At 37.0% G+C, this 13,793-nt stretch overlaps 1 protein-coding gene across 3 annotated transcripts in view; it reads left to right on the top strand.

Moving 5' to 3' along the window:
- Nucleotides 1-13,793, top strand: part of ICA1 (islet cell autoantigen 1) — a 66,326-nt gene that overhangs the window by 41,785 nt on the left and 10,748 nt on the right. For 2 of the 3 annotated variants that reach the window (XM_066553846.1, XM_066553838.1), the window contains exons 9-14: nt 724-849; nt 1,031-1,129; nt 7,177-7,271; nt 9,261-9,310; nt 12,762-12,824; nt 12,922-12,963. In XM_066553846.1, coding sequence (XP_066409943.1) covers nt 724-849; nt 1,031-1,129; nt 7,177-7,271; nt 9,261-9,310; nt 12,762-12,824; nt 12,922-12,963 — 475 coding nt within the window. The remainder of the gene's footprint in view (nt 1-723; nt 850-1,030; nt 1,130-7,176; nt 7,272-9,260; nt 9,311-12,761; nt 12,825-12,921; nt 12,964-13,793) is intronic. The other variant, XM_066553854.1, reaches the window with a different exon arrangement.

The following is a 13,793-nucleotide window of genomic DNA, read 5'->3' as shown; positions in this document are numbered from 1 at the left end:
CCTGATATCAAATCATGTCATTGTTGCTGTCAAGCATGTGCAGTTTGTGGAACAGGATGTTGTATATGTACTTAATGTACGGGTACGTGTACTTAATAGGTAATAGAAAAATAATTTGAAAAAATAAAACCCCTTGAAACTGAAATTGTTAGTCCCTAGGAAAAGGGGCCTCGATATTTTTCTGATAGCAGTAAACAGAAAAGGCACTCCTATTTTAGAAGGAGAACCTTAATGAATGAAATTTTCATAGCGATCCAAAGATATTGATGTGCTGTATCATTGCAGACAGACTTTAAACTTTGTCATTTGTCTCTTGCTATTACATGAAAATGTCTCTGACTGTGCACCTGTATGTTATGTTGTAAACTTTTAGCTCCAAATTTGTTGCTCGGGCTGTGAATTTGTCTTTCTTGAAAGAGATACCAATATGAGTATATTTTCCAATTCTTCTCAGTGAATGTTTTATACTAATATCTGTCTTACAAAACAGGGGTTAAGAAACAAAAATTCTTCCCTGGATACATTACAAAAAGCAATAACAGAGAAGATAGTAAGAGTACCATTTATCAGCCAGTTTACCTTAATTTCAGTGGGATTGATGAAAATAAAACTGTAATTGAGCCTGTTCTGTTTTCTGATTTCCCTAGAGGTGGTATTAGTTAGCTCTTTCCTTAAAAATAGAGAAAAAAATTGCTACATAAACAATTGTCCTTTTGTGTGAAGGTTCAAGCACAAGTGCGACATGCAAAACTCAACTTTGACAAACTGAAGACTGATGTCTGTCAAAAAGTGGATCTTCTGGGAGCCAGCAGATGCAACCTCCTTTCTCATGTGTTAACAACATATCAGGTATCCGAGGAAAATGTTGACCTCTGAAAGAATGTTTTCCTGTTAATGTGGCTTTTTAAGAGGTTACCATGGCAATATTCAACCAAAGGAATATGTAGCTAGTGTTGGAGGGAAGATGTGAAATTTGCACTGAAAACAGATTTGTGTTAAGATGGCATTGAAATTTTACCCTGTCTTACAGACAACACTGCTTCATTTTTGGGAAAAAACGTCACACACAATGGCAGCCATCCATGAAAGTTTCAAAGGTTATCAGCCATATGAATTCACTATGTTAAAGGTAAGGAATATATAGATATATATGTTTGCCCAGTGATAACCAGTTAGAGATCATACAAGGGTGTAGAAAACATATGTTGATATTCTTTCCATATATTTTGTGACACTTTTATCCCTGTTTTGTCTTTTCATTTAAATACAGGTTTTCTGTTTAATGCCCTTCTAACCAGCCATGCTGGTGGGCTCTTCTCTTGCCTTCCTGATGTTAAAAGGTTTCTGAAGATGTTTTTATCTTTGCTTTGATCCAAAACAATTTCAGTCTAATTTTGTAGGTAGCCTGTATTGTTGCTGGGTATTTATGCTTCATGCTCTTTTGTATCTAAAAGTTTGATTATTTGAACAACAAATAGGATGTTTCAAGATGTACAATAACATTTAGACACCTTGGAGAGAAACTTGGAAAGAAAATGCACCTGCTTTGGTGTACCCATGTGATGGAAGAGGAGGGACATTTGGGAATGCTTTGTACCTTTTGAACTTCCTCCTGTGAAACATTTCACCATTATTTAAATTTGAAATTAGATTGGGAATCTATGATAAAGAAATACCATCTGTATTGAACCCACACAGGTAGCAAGCAACCCTTGAAGCGAAACCTAATTGTAAAAATGGTTGGGAATATTGTAGTGTGTTTAGGATGCAGCCTTTGTTATGAAAATCTTACCCAATTATATTGCTCACCTCCTGCACTGAAAAATGTGATTTCCTGTTTTTCCACTGATATGTATGCTGATAAATGATGCTAATCAGGAGATAGTTTAAAACTCTAGGATTTTATGTAATTCTGTGCTTTCAGAAAACAGCTGCTTGGGAGTAAGACTGTGTTACTGGCTTTTAGTATCAGGGGTTTTTTTCTTTCAGTCTCTGGAGTGTGGGATTATTTTCCAAACCAAAGTCTTCTCCATGATCTCTTGTCCCCAGCATTTAGTTTCTGATTGTTTGCATTAAATGATTGCTAAGGTGATTAAATCAAAATCTGGTGATTGCGTCAGGTGAGATTGTGTTGCCTAAGAGAATAAATGTCTGCTCCTACTTCAGTTGCTTTACCAGGGTAAGTGACCTCTGCTTGTCACTTCTGGAGGGTGTGGTGAGTCCCATCTCACCTCTGCTACACCTGGGTGTGGAATAACAATAGGTGATTATGGTTAGGGAACTGATCCCTACCAGTCATATCATATGTTCATGCCAGAGTAACTATATATTAAAAAGGAGCTGCAAACTAATTTTACATTGAGATTATGAGGTATTATTTTTTAATGAAGTATGGTAGATAGTTATAGCTGAGGTATAGCTATAGCTAAGGTAGTGTAGTTTCTGATGGAGAAGCTTTTGGTCTAAAGATGTACCCAATGGAGATGCCTTGTCTGTTGTTGACTTTATGTATTAAAATATATAATCTGAATATATACTGGATTAAAATATACACAAACTATTTCCATGTGCCCATCTCTACATTTATTTGGAAGTTACTTCTTTTAGACAATTTTCCCCTGCCTGATACCACAAAAGGGGTCTTTCTTAAATGGAAATTTTGAATTTGATGCTTGCAAATAATTTTTGTCTTTTATGATCCCATAAAAGACAAAATCTTGTTCATACAAATTAAACTAATAATATGTGAATGTAGGATTAGTGTTCTACTTTAAAACAAGAAACTAATGCAAGTTAATATTTGACTTAGATTGTTTTACTGAAAAATTAAGAGGTGCTATGTACTAGAAAACTGCTCTTTGTATTTTGTAGTATAAATATGTATTTGTGTACCAGGTTTACGTCTGGAAAGAGACTCTGAAATGCCTCTCGGGATTGTTTCTGGAAAGAAAACATTGTCTTTAGAGATGTTTGCCAAACTCCCTTAATGAAAAGCAGCCATTTGTTTTCTTTGCTTCAGGGTATGTGCAGAGAGCAGTATAATTGTGCTATTGCAGCTGTATTTTGTAACTCTTGAGTTTTGTGCTTGATGAAAGATGATTATTAGTGTGCTAACAGGTCTATGTATAGTGATGTAAAAGTATCTGGTACTGTATCCATCACTTTACTATTACAGATGATGGGCTGCTGTTTTAGTAAAGCTGTTAAGGTTTCATTGTCTTGAAATTAACATATAGCAAATTAATTCAAGTTTATTTCAGGGGCTACTTTTCATGAATAATACCTTTTTCTAATTTCTGTTACTGTTTATTTGCCCTAGTTACTTAAATAATATTTAGTTGCATTCTTTAAATTTAAATGCTAGAATACCAAACTTTTAGAAGAGTTTGTATTAACTTAGAAATAGTAGCTGCACTGGTAAGAGAGTTAAAAGGCAGAAATCTCTATTTATTTCTGTGTGAAGTGAAATACTGCTGCCTGAGCTCCTTACATGGAGTACTCCCTTGGAGTACTCTGTCCAAACAGGTGCTACAACACTGTTGCCTTCTGCTGACCTCTGCTGTAGTCTGGTATCCTCTCTTGTTTCTTTACTTGTAGACAAGATTGCCTATGATTTTGCATCTCTAAGGGTTCTGGGGAGGTGACGTATTTCTTTTCTTGATGGAAGGAAATTCTGAGACAACCTGCTTTTCTTCTTCCTCTTCAGTTCTCCGCCCAAATGAAATACGTTCAAGTTTTTGTCTCCTCAGTGCTGTTGCACCTTTTCATAAATGTTGTTACATCTTGGAATGCATGCCTGCTCCTGAAACTGCTCTTAGCTGTGTTGCTTTGATTCTTACTCTATCAAGAGGTGCAATAGGTGTCCAAGGCACTTGGGAGGAGCTGTGGGTGAGCTGAGTACAATGTCAACACTGCTGAGTTAACTGCAGAGGGCAGATTTTAGGTGCAATCCAGCTGATCTTGGCTTAACTTGAAAGCAGCCCAGATGCAGGTAAAGGAATTTAGTGAGTGAGTAGCAGTCAGAAATGGAGCCTGAGCTGGAACCAGAGTTAACTCTACAGTGGAGGAATCTCTTGTCAGCTTGGACACTTAGTCTGAGTCCTGGGAGCAGGTGAAATATCACTGGGTGACTTCTGGTGTTAGAGATGGACACACCAGGCAGATTGAATGATTGTGAACTTGCTCTGCTAGTGTGTAAGGTCTTACTCTGACTTTTATAGTAAAAGAGAGATTTAAGAAGCTAGGAAGATAGGTTTCTAAATATGCAAGGATCCTACTTCAAGCCACCAATGTGGTCTAGCTCACAACAAAGTCCATTCTAGCCCACATGAGCAGCCAGAAGAGTGCTGTGAAGTTACACATCTGTGTGCTCTGAGCAGCCAAGTCAGGGCTATGTCCAGATGAAATGCACTCTCTTCAGTCTGAACTCAGTCTGTGTTGTCATAACTGTTTAATCACTGCACTTTCTAGATGGTGAGGCTTCTTCCCTTCCTTCTAATGTAACCTAAAACAATTAAGAGAATATAATGGTTTTATTTCTATGCCTGCTGACAGTAGTGATCACATTACTGTGTGTTTCTGTTTAGGAAATGGTTGACTGTGGCCTTTTTAACATTCAGTTTCATTTCATACTCATTCTCTACCTTTTTAAAATCTTTTTGAAAAGATGCCTCAGTTTGGAGTGAACCTCAGAATGCAGAGTAGAGGAAAATAATTTCATTATTTAGTATCCAATTTTGAGTCCAAATAAAGTTTTTACGTGGATTTATTCCATCAAAATACAGCTTCTGATTATCAACAATTTTTATAATAATTGCCATTGAAACCAAAGCTGTATTTCAGAGCTATGTTTATTTTTCTGATACAGGAAATAGTAACTGCCGTTATTATCATGCTGTTTCCTTCCCAAGGTACTTGTGAACTCCATTTCTATATGCTGTTTCCGTGGTTTGATCACACTCCCTTAAATACGGATTTCCTGAAACACCAACAAAGGAAGCTTCTTAAAATATTGATCCTTAAGAAGGATGATTATTTCCCTGGGTTTTTTGTTTTTGTTTGTTTGGGGTTTTTTTTGTGAATATGCAGGATTTAACTTCTAATAATTTTCTTTAACTTGTATAGTTAGGCAGTGGTCAGAGTAATTCTGGTTTTTGTCTAAAACCTTTACAACCCTTTTGGAGCAAGCTCTGAGGTGCTGTACTTGGTGGCAGGCAGAGCACCACTACTGTTTGACCATCACCTCCTGAGTCAGTGGGCTGTGTGTCCTGTTGTGAAGATGTCCAAGTGGTTCAAGTGCCCAAAGCAGCACAGTCCCCATAATGCAGAGCTGCTTGCTTTCTCTACCCTGCACTTTTGTGCAAGTATAGTTGATTTTTGTTCTTGAACTCTAGTCCAGGACTTCTTGGAGCCAGTGGAATAATTCCCATCAATTTTGATAGCACAAGAAGTGCAGTCTAATCAATACCCAGTGCATATGCAGGTAAAGGGTGACATCCATACCTAGGTTATCTAGCTGAACTGGCTGGTGTCCTTATTCAGCATCTGAGAAGAACTACACTTACATGTGATTCTGGGTAGCAGCAGTGTCAAATAAAAGAGTGGCAACCACAAAATAAACTTCATTTCTTTAAGGCTTTTTTTTATTATTGCTGTTTTTGTGACCTTCATCTTTTGACCATGTCTGCAGTGCTGAGGCTACTTATGACAAATTAATCAGAAGTTCTATGCAGAATTAGCTTATTGAGAGGGGAAAAAAAGCTATGCAGCACATGACAAATCTAGAACTTTAGTTTCTAAAATACTGAAGTGTAGATTCCTTATAAAGACAAATACTGAACCAAGCAGAAACTGGAATGTTCCTTCTGGGAACTCCTCTGTCCTGGTTAACAGGGCAGTGGAAACAAGACCTGCAGCATGTCTGGGAATGCTTTTGTTGTGACAGATGGGCTGGACACCCTAATTTATTCAGTCAATTAGGCTGTGGTTTTTCATTTTACTTTTCTTGTGAAACACATTCATATTTTGTTCAAATTCCAGATGCAAAGTCACTACATTTTTGTAGGTTTTAAGTTTGTATAGAAGGTGACTTCTCTGTTTTACCATTAGCTTTTCTTTTTTTTTTTTTTTTTTTTATGGGGGGGGGACGACATGAGGATAAGTTGGGGTGAGATGCACTACTGTTACTGTCAGTTCAACATTAATAAATATAATTACAAATGGTCAAGACTATTCACGTGTAACGTGGTTTAACTTTTCAGAAACTGAGTTGGACTTTAGAAAGAGGAAATTCTTTTCACCTTCACAGCAAAACTGTTTGATAGAGATGGAAATATTTACATTGCTAACATCTGCTTTACCTAATCACTGTGTTCCTTTATTTCATTTTTTAGACAAAATATCTAATTGATACATAAGAGTGACAACTAGTAGTATATTTATCACTTCAGAGTCAGTCTATAATGCTTGTGTTGGCTTGTTCTCATCTCCAAATTTTGGTTAAAAAAATGCTGAATAACAATGCACATTGTTATCTTGTAGCACAGCCTTTCAGACTGCAAAGGGACACTGGGGTTCCATAATGCCACACCTGCCCTTCATCAACTATCATCCAAGATTTTAACCCTTGTTTTCAGATTCAGGATACAAGCAGTATCTTCCCACTACCACTGCAGTTGCCAAGTTCGTGTAAACAATTGTGGAAGGGAAAAAGAGAATAAATAAGAAAAGAAAGAGTATATGAGGAACAAACAGATGTAAAGAATTTATTTTTCTCATCTTAAATAAAGGAAAATAAGGAAGAAATAAGCAAATCCCCAAAATAGCAAAGAAACATGCCATCTGGCCTGGTTTGCACATGGTATAGATAGATTTACTTAGAAATATTGAAAATATTTACCTAGAAGCAATCATTTAGAAATATTAGAAACAGAACATGAGTTTAGAAGTTGCCACATGCCATCTTCTTATATAAAGTGTGTTCACAGACTCAATTTGAATGAGTATCTTCTAACACTTTAATTCTGCTTGAGTCAGATACTGTTTTGATATAGTATAAAACCATTCTTCCTGGATTTCTCTTGATCTAGAGTCAGGTTTGTTCTCAAATGACACACTTTAGCTTCCCTGATTCTAATTGGTTTTCTTCTTTACATTTATATTATGGTTATGATCTAGAGCTTGCAAGATCCTGTGAATAAACTAACAGAAAAAGCAGAAAAGGAGGACCAGCAGATTGAGAGCACCAACTCAGTGGAAGATCAGCAGAGTCAGTAAGTCATATGTCCTGTATACCAAAATAATAAGTATTTTTGTCTATAATCTGCTTCCAGGTTGCTAAAGTCACCAAACATAAGTAGAGATATAGACACAGCTAGTCTAATTCTACTGGTTACCTGAATACAAAAATTCCTGAAATCTTGTAATGTGTACATCAGAACTAATAAACTTTATGGTGAAATTAGGAGATTTTAAAACCCTTATATGTTTTTCATCTTTTCTGGTCTTCTTTTTATTTTTTTCAGCTTTTTCTTCATTAAAAGAAATGGTAAACAACTATATATGGGAGAAGATATATGAGCATTGTATTTTTCCTTTCAGCAGCATCTCCTTTCACCTGGAAATAGGATATAGATTACTGATTGCTCCGAGTAGCGATTAGTTTTTGTAATGTATACAGCATCAGTTAGCAATCCAATGAAGCAGTAGGTGCTTAGTATAAAGTACATCTAAGTGAGCTGATGCTGTCAAGTTTTGAGTTACCTGTAGCTCTGAGCTGAGAGACACTTATGAATGGGCTGCTGTGGGGAGAGGAGAAGAGGAGAAAGAGATGCGATCCCTCCCCTACCTGACCGTCAGGATTCGGTTGCCAGGAGATGCAATGTTGATACAATCCTGCTGCCACCTGTTGTTTTGACTATCCCTGCTTAAATGAAGCACCCAGCAAAGGATCAGTTGTCAAAAAGCAGAGAACAGCTTGACTGATTAGTGGATTTTGCTTGGCTATTTATAATAATGGATTTTTAAGGAGTTCAGGTTTTCAGTCATTTTTCCGCTTCAGATTCAGAACCACTGACCAATACCACTTTATAAATTGGTCAGATTTGGTGCTGTTGATATTAGAAAGGACTTGACTAAGTACCATTTGGTAGGTGGTTGTTTCCACAGCACTTACTTCCATCTGTGTCATCTCATGTGACAGTAATAGAGTTTAATAAATAGGTCTTTCCTCAGTGAATATAAAGTTCTAGAATGAATGTGTGATTTATGCAAGATGTGTGCATTGGCACCTATAGGAAATGCGTCAGATGCCATTTCATGGTTGTATCTGTGTTTATTTATGGATTATCTTTGTCCTTGTCTGGCATAAAAGTGAGGGGCAAAATATGTCACCCTTTTGCTGTCTAAAACCATAAACAAACATCTAAGATTCAAGAAGAATTACACAAGACAGAGCTGTTTAAATCCTCACGAATTTTCCATTCACAGTAAACATTCATTATACTAGAATTTGGCCTGAATCTAATTTTCCTCTACCACAGTCCTACCCCCAAGAGCAGGGGAGTTGCCTTTTTCTGTCCTGTCACTAGAGGGTAGGAGGAATGTGCCCACACAGTCCTTTTCACCACCACATCAGCCCTGTGGCTGCTTCCGTCCCTACTCCCTGAATGGCTTTCCACAAAGTAACAGCAGTTGGAAAGTGTGTATTCTTCATTGAAGAGATCACCTTTGTTTAAGAGTTGCACATAAACTGCACCTTTTTTTTCTGTCCCTGTTGAGAGTTTTTTTCATCAACGCTGCTGATCTGTTATTTTAGAAATCTGCTGACATGGGGCAAAACTGTCCTGACTGTTGATTTTTAATTAGTAGCTGCTAAAAAGAGAAGCACAGAGTGGTTGGTTGCCATTTTTGGGGAGAAGGAGGGGGAGGGGGCTGGGGAACAGTTGTAGCTCCTTCGTGATAGCTATGAAAGACCAAATGTGCAAACACAGAATGCACAATACCTTTCAGTAGAGGTTGAGTCAGACTAAAAATGGGAGCTGATAGGATTTGCTAGTTCAATCTAATTTTCATTTTCAACAGACCTGCCAATGAAACAATAAAAGGTAACAACAGACCCAATGCAAGAGTCCATCTGTTATTACAGTTTATTTGTTGATGATATGAATCTGTAATGATTTGAACAAAAAGAGGAAAGTGTATTGTTATTTTAGAGCCTTGGAATTATTTTCCCAATTTTTTTCTTATTCTTTCAAATTAAGGTTGATTTCATTAGATGACGAGAGCCATACCAAGGAATCGAACTATTCAGGTATTACATTTCATGTTTTCATCACTCCATAAGTGCTGTGACACTTCAGTTTTTTATTTGGTTTATTTCCTGTATCAGCTTCACCCAGCAAATCCCTACAAATGCATAAAACCAAAGGCCAGGAGAATCTGTTACATCTCACTGCATTTCATTCAGTCATTCTCAGACAGGTCAAATAGCTTGTGTTCCAGAGCCTAATTCTTACATGGGGCATGTACCCTTCAAGAAAGGGATCTATCTGCAGGTTAGTAGGTGAGACAAGGGAAGTGTGCCACTTAGCTCACTAGTTTGTTCCAGTCATTAAACTGTAGTCTGTGAAAAACTTGATGAGTTCAGTGGAACTTCTGCCCAAAAGCCAGGCAAGATCATACTCAGCTGCTGCCAATGACCTTATGTGTTGTTATTACCCAGTGACACAGCCAGGCTCCAGTTGGAATTGCACTGAGAAAGAAAGGAGGGAATAGATACTAGTGATAAAAAGGGAAATTCTGAGTACATACTAAGAAGCAAGTGCTTGCAGTGTGGGTGGTGAAGTCCTGTAAAAAGTGGAATCTTCATCCAAGGAATTCTTCAAGATGATCTAACTTTTTTATACTAAATTAATGGAGAATAATTTTAATATGTTATATTTTATCCTTCATTAAGATACTTACAAGGTACTACATGAAAGTGAAGACTACTCTCAAATCTTTGTTTCAGTGGGTTAATTGTATTGATGTCTTGAACTCATAATCTCATCTTTATTTTTGAAGTTTTTGTTTCCACTCCACTTTACAACATCCCTTTTCAAATATGAAATACGTAGCTGGACGAGAGATTTCTGATGTTGTTCTCACCTGTCATGTTTCTAGAAGGTAAAATCAATTACTGTTTCTATATCCAAGAAGAACATGCCATTTTGCTGCAACATCAAGACTGAAGCTCATATCTGAATTCAGTATTTAGCAAGACTCAGTTCCTTTTAGCCATAGTTTTCCAAGATTCATTGTCCTTTCTGCAGCCTGGCTTATGTCCCGTAGTCCTGGGGATGTAACTTACAGCTTGGTGGTATTGAATTCTCCCAGCTCTGACTACAGAAACCAAATGAGTGGACTGATTGACCACCTCTAATAGTCTGTTAGTTGTTTGCACATTTTTTTTCTAGAGTGATTGTGTATTTACTTCCAGATGACTGCTAAAGCCATTGACTAGCAATGGATAAAACAGTAAGCCTTGCAGATCTAAACTAGAAACACTTCTGCTTTCCAATTACTCCTCCTAACAACGTGTTTTTGACATCTGTTAGTTGTCATGTTCCTAATCTATTCAATATGTTCGTTATAGATGTTACACAGTGCTAACTTTTCAGCTGGAAGGCTGTGCAATGCAAAGTCAAGTTGTTTCTAAACAATATCTTTACTGAAAAAAGCTCATAGTTTTATTGAAGAATTAAATTATAGGTCTGCTTTCCATGAAATCAACAGTAAATTATGAGAGGAGCATTTATTATACTCACATTCTTTTGCTGGATGCCATACTGAATGGCTTTCCATTAATCTTTTGACTGGGAGTAATGGTGATCTACCAGCCCATAGTAACTTACAGTTAATTGAGTCACTCTGTTTAATTATGGTTCTTTGGGTGTATTTTTGTAATAAAGACACAATATTAGGAGTTTTGAAGTTTCACGCATTTTGCAATTAATTAGATCAGATATATCTTTGACAAGGTATTTTAATATATATGGGTACAAAATCTGACTTATATTTTCTTAGCAGATGTTTTCTAGAATCTCAGTTGCTTAGGGACTGCAAAATATTTCACCATAATATAATACCTTGTTCTGTCTCTTTCTTCATCACCCCTAAAAGGAACTGAAGTGTTTTGAAATATTTCTAACTGGTCTTCTAAATTTTTCCATCTTCATAAACCAGCAGGTCTGTGCCATTGCTGAGATTTTTTTTCTTGAATCACCCTCTATATTCTAAAGCCATACAGATACAGTGCTTCTAGTGAGGGAGCTGTGTTGCTTCTTAGTTTTCCTCACCAACTACTTTTACTTCATAACTTCATTTTTTCATCATTTGCTCTGCATTTTCTCTTACTATGCTACAGATGCCTTTAAGATTGGCTCCATCATGTTTACCACTCAACTAAGGCAGGCTTTGGGCAACAGTTGAACCTTTTTCATTACAGAATTGTGGCCATCCATATCCCACCTGTCATGAACTTCTCTTGCTGAGTTCCTTTTCCCCTCTGCCAGACAGTTTAGGGTTGGGATTTTCCCCTTTAACTTTGTGCATTGTGCTTTTACAAAAATATCCTATATATATTAGTTCATATGTTTTTATCCCTCTGCTGTCTATGTCTTTATAGAGTGTAATCACATGTGCTCATGGGTTCTTAAATGGCCAGCTGATTCTTGTGCTTGGAGCACATTTCTGTCCTAGCAAAGCCTTATGAAGATAATGATACAAACAGCAAGCTGTTGTGTTTCCTTTCGTTCTGAACACACTGAAGTTTCTCTTGGAAGGGATTGGCAATTCTCTTGAAACAGTTTGGGATTCAGTTTTTATTTCATAGTAGAGAATTCTATTTCACTTTTCCAGCCTCTTGTGTGAGGTTCCAGCAGATGGGCCTTCCAGTTCTAGCAATACTGTGGCCAAGCCCTTCCTTTGTCCTTAGAGATAAAGACTTGATTGTCTAGGAGCTAGATTTCCTCAACAGTTAATAAGGGAGAAAAAGTTATATTCAGCAGTTAACTCATCCTTCATGTTTTGCTACATGTCTTAAATGGGGTTAGTTACCTGAGGGAGGTATCTTTCTCTTCACCAATAAACAGAATCTAGATCATTGTTTTGATTTCATGTGTCATCCAAGAAACTTGCTGAGAATTTAAGCCGTGTTTTGTCACCTCTAATAGCCTATAAGTCTTAGCTCTACATTTTAGTCCCTGTTGGTCTTAGTCCATTTGTTTCCCTGCAGAGGAAATGCCGTTACTTACATCCTGACTTGGGGTGCCTTGGGTGAAGATTCCTTCTCCCTGTTCCCAGAGTTTGTGTCATGAGGAAGAACACATTGTAAGGAAGGCAGTTTAGAGAGTAATAAGGTCCTGGCACTTTTTTGCACTCTCCTGGCCTAAGTACAAGCCTCTAAAATAAATTTCTCTGCTTCTGGAGGACTAATTCTTCCAGTTGCTTTAGTTGGGTGCACTCAGCCTGGAGAGCGTAGAGTAGCAGGCAGGGACTCCAAGGAAGATCTCCCTCATGTTATTTATTATTCAGAAATTTACCTCACTTTGAAATGCTTGTACCTTGGATCTTTCGTTCATCGTGACCAGGCTCATTTTAAACATGACTCATTTAAAATGTGAATCCCAACAACCATTGCATGTTGATCCTGTAGTGGTGTTGTTTATAAGCATGGTCTCCTGCCAAGTGCAATTTGACATATTTATGGATCTCAATTACAGCTGATGATGGCAAGGATGTCATCTCTACGTTACAAGGACATTGTAACCGTGAGCAGAACTCAGGTGAAGACACTTCAGAAAGCTATCTTTACATGTTTACCTACTGATTGCAGGTCTTCCTTTGTGGCTTTTAATTTTTCTGTACTTCTTTTTTTTTTAGGTGCTATAGATGAGTTATTAGACCTGCAACCTGAAGAAAATGGTATGATATGATTGTGCATGTCTGTTTCATTTGTTTTTCAATCATAGTAGCCAAGTATACTTTTAATTTTTAATCTTAATTTATTTCACAATCTGGAAGGTAGAATTAAATTATTCAGCTGCAGTATTTAAATAGTGTTAAAGTAAACTCAGCAGAGACACTATTCCTAATATTACTGAAGTAAACCTTATTGGGGATAAAATGTTTATACCAAGATTAGGTAGACTGGACTATATCCTATTTGCCAGCTGAAGTAGGTTCCATTGTAAACCTTACCCCTCTTATAATATTTCACAAATTTTTCATTTTGGTTTTTTAGTTGTTGTGCTACAACTCTTGGCAATACACTAGTAACCACAAGATTTTGTGTTAAAAATGTACATATCAGAAACAAATAATATAGTCTTCTTAAAACCATGTAAGAACTGGTGACTTCTTTCAGACAGAGAGTTAATTAAATCCACGGTGCTGTCCTTCTACTTCTGTAAGATCCCTGGCAGCTGAAGGGGATGTGCTGTTTTACCAGATAACACATGAAATATCTGGGTTAAAATTTTACAAGTTTTCCTAAGAAGTTGGAGTGTTGTCTGTAATTTTTCAATTGCTTTTCACTCATACATCTCAGAAGAATGAGTTAAAAAAACAACAACCAAAACAATTGTGACAACTCAAAAAGCAAATGAAGCAAAGAAAAAAATCCCTTTGTGTGGTTTAGTCAGTCAGACTGAGAGCATCTGGGGCATTTAAAGCACTGCCTTCATGGTAGGTAAGGACATTTGCAAACACCTTGACTTTGGATTTGCCACGGGCAGTGTCTTGCACTGGGGGGA

Source organism: Molothrus aeneus, chromosome 1 (genome assembly GCF_037042795.1).
Source record: "Molothrus aeneus isolate 106 chromosome 1, BPBGC_Maene_1.0, whole genome shotgun sequence".
NCBI lineage: Eukaryota > Metazoa > Chordata > Aves > Passeriformes > Icteridae > Molothrus > Molothrus aeneus.
Note: the sequence above shows the minus strand (reverse complement) of the source record. Positions and strands in the feature narration are given on the sequence as shown.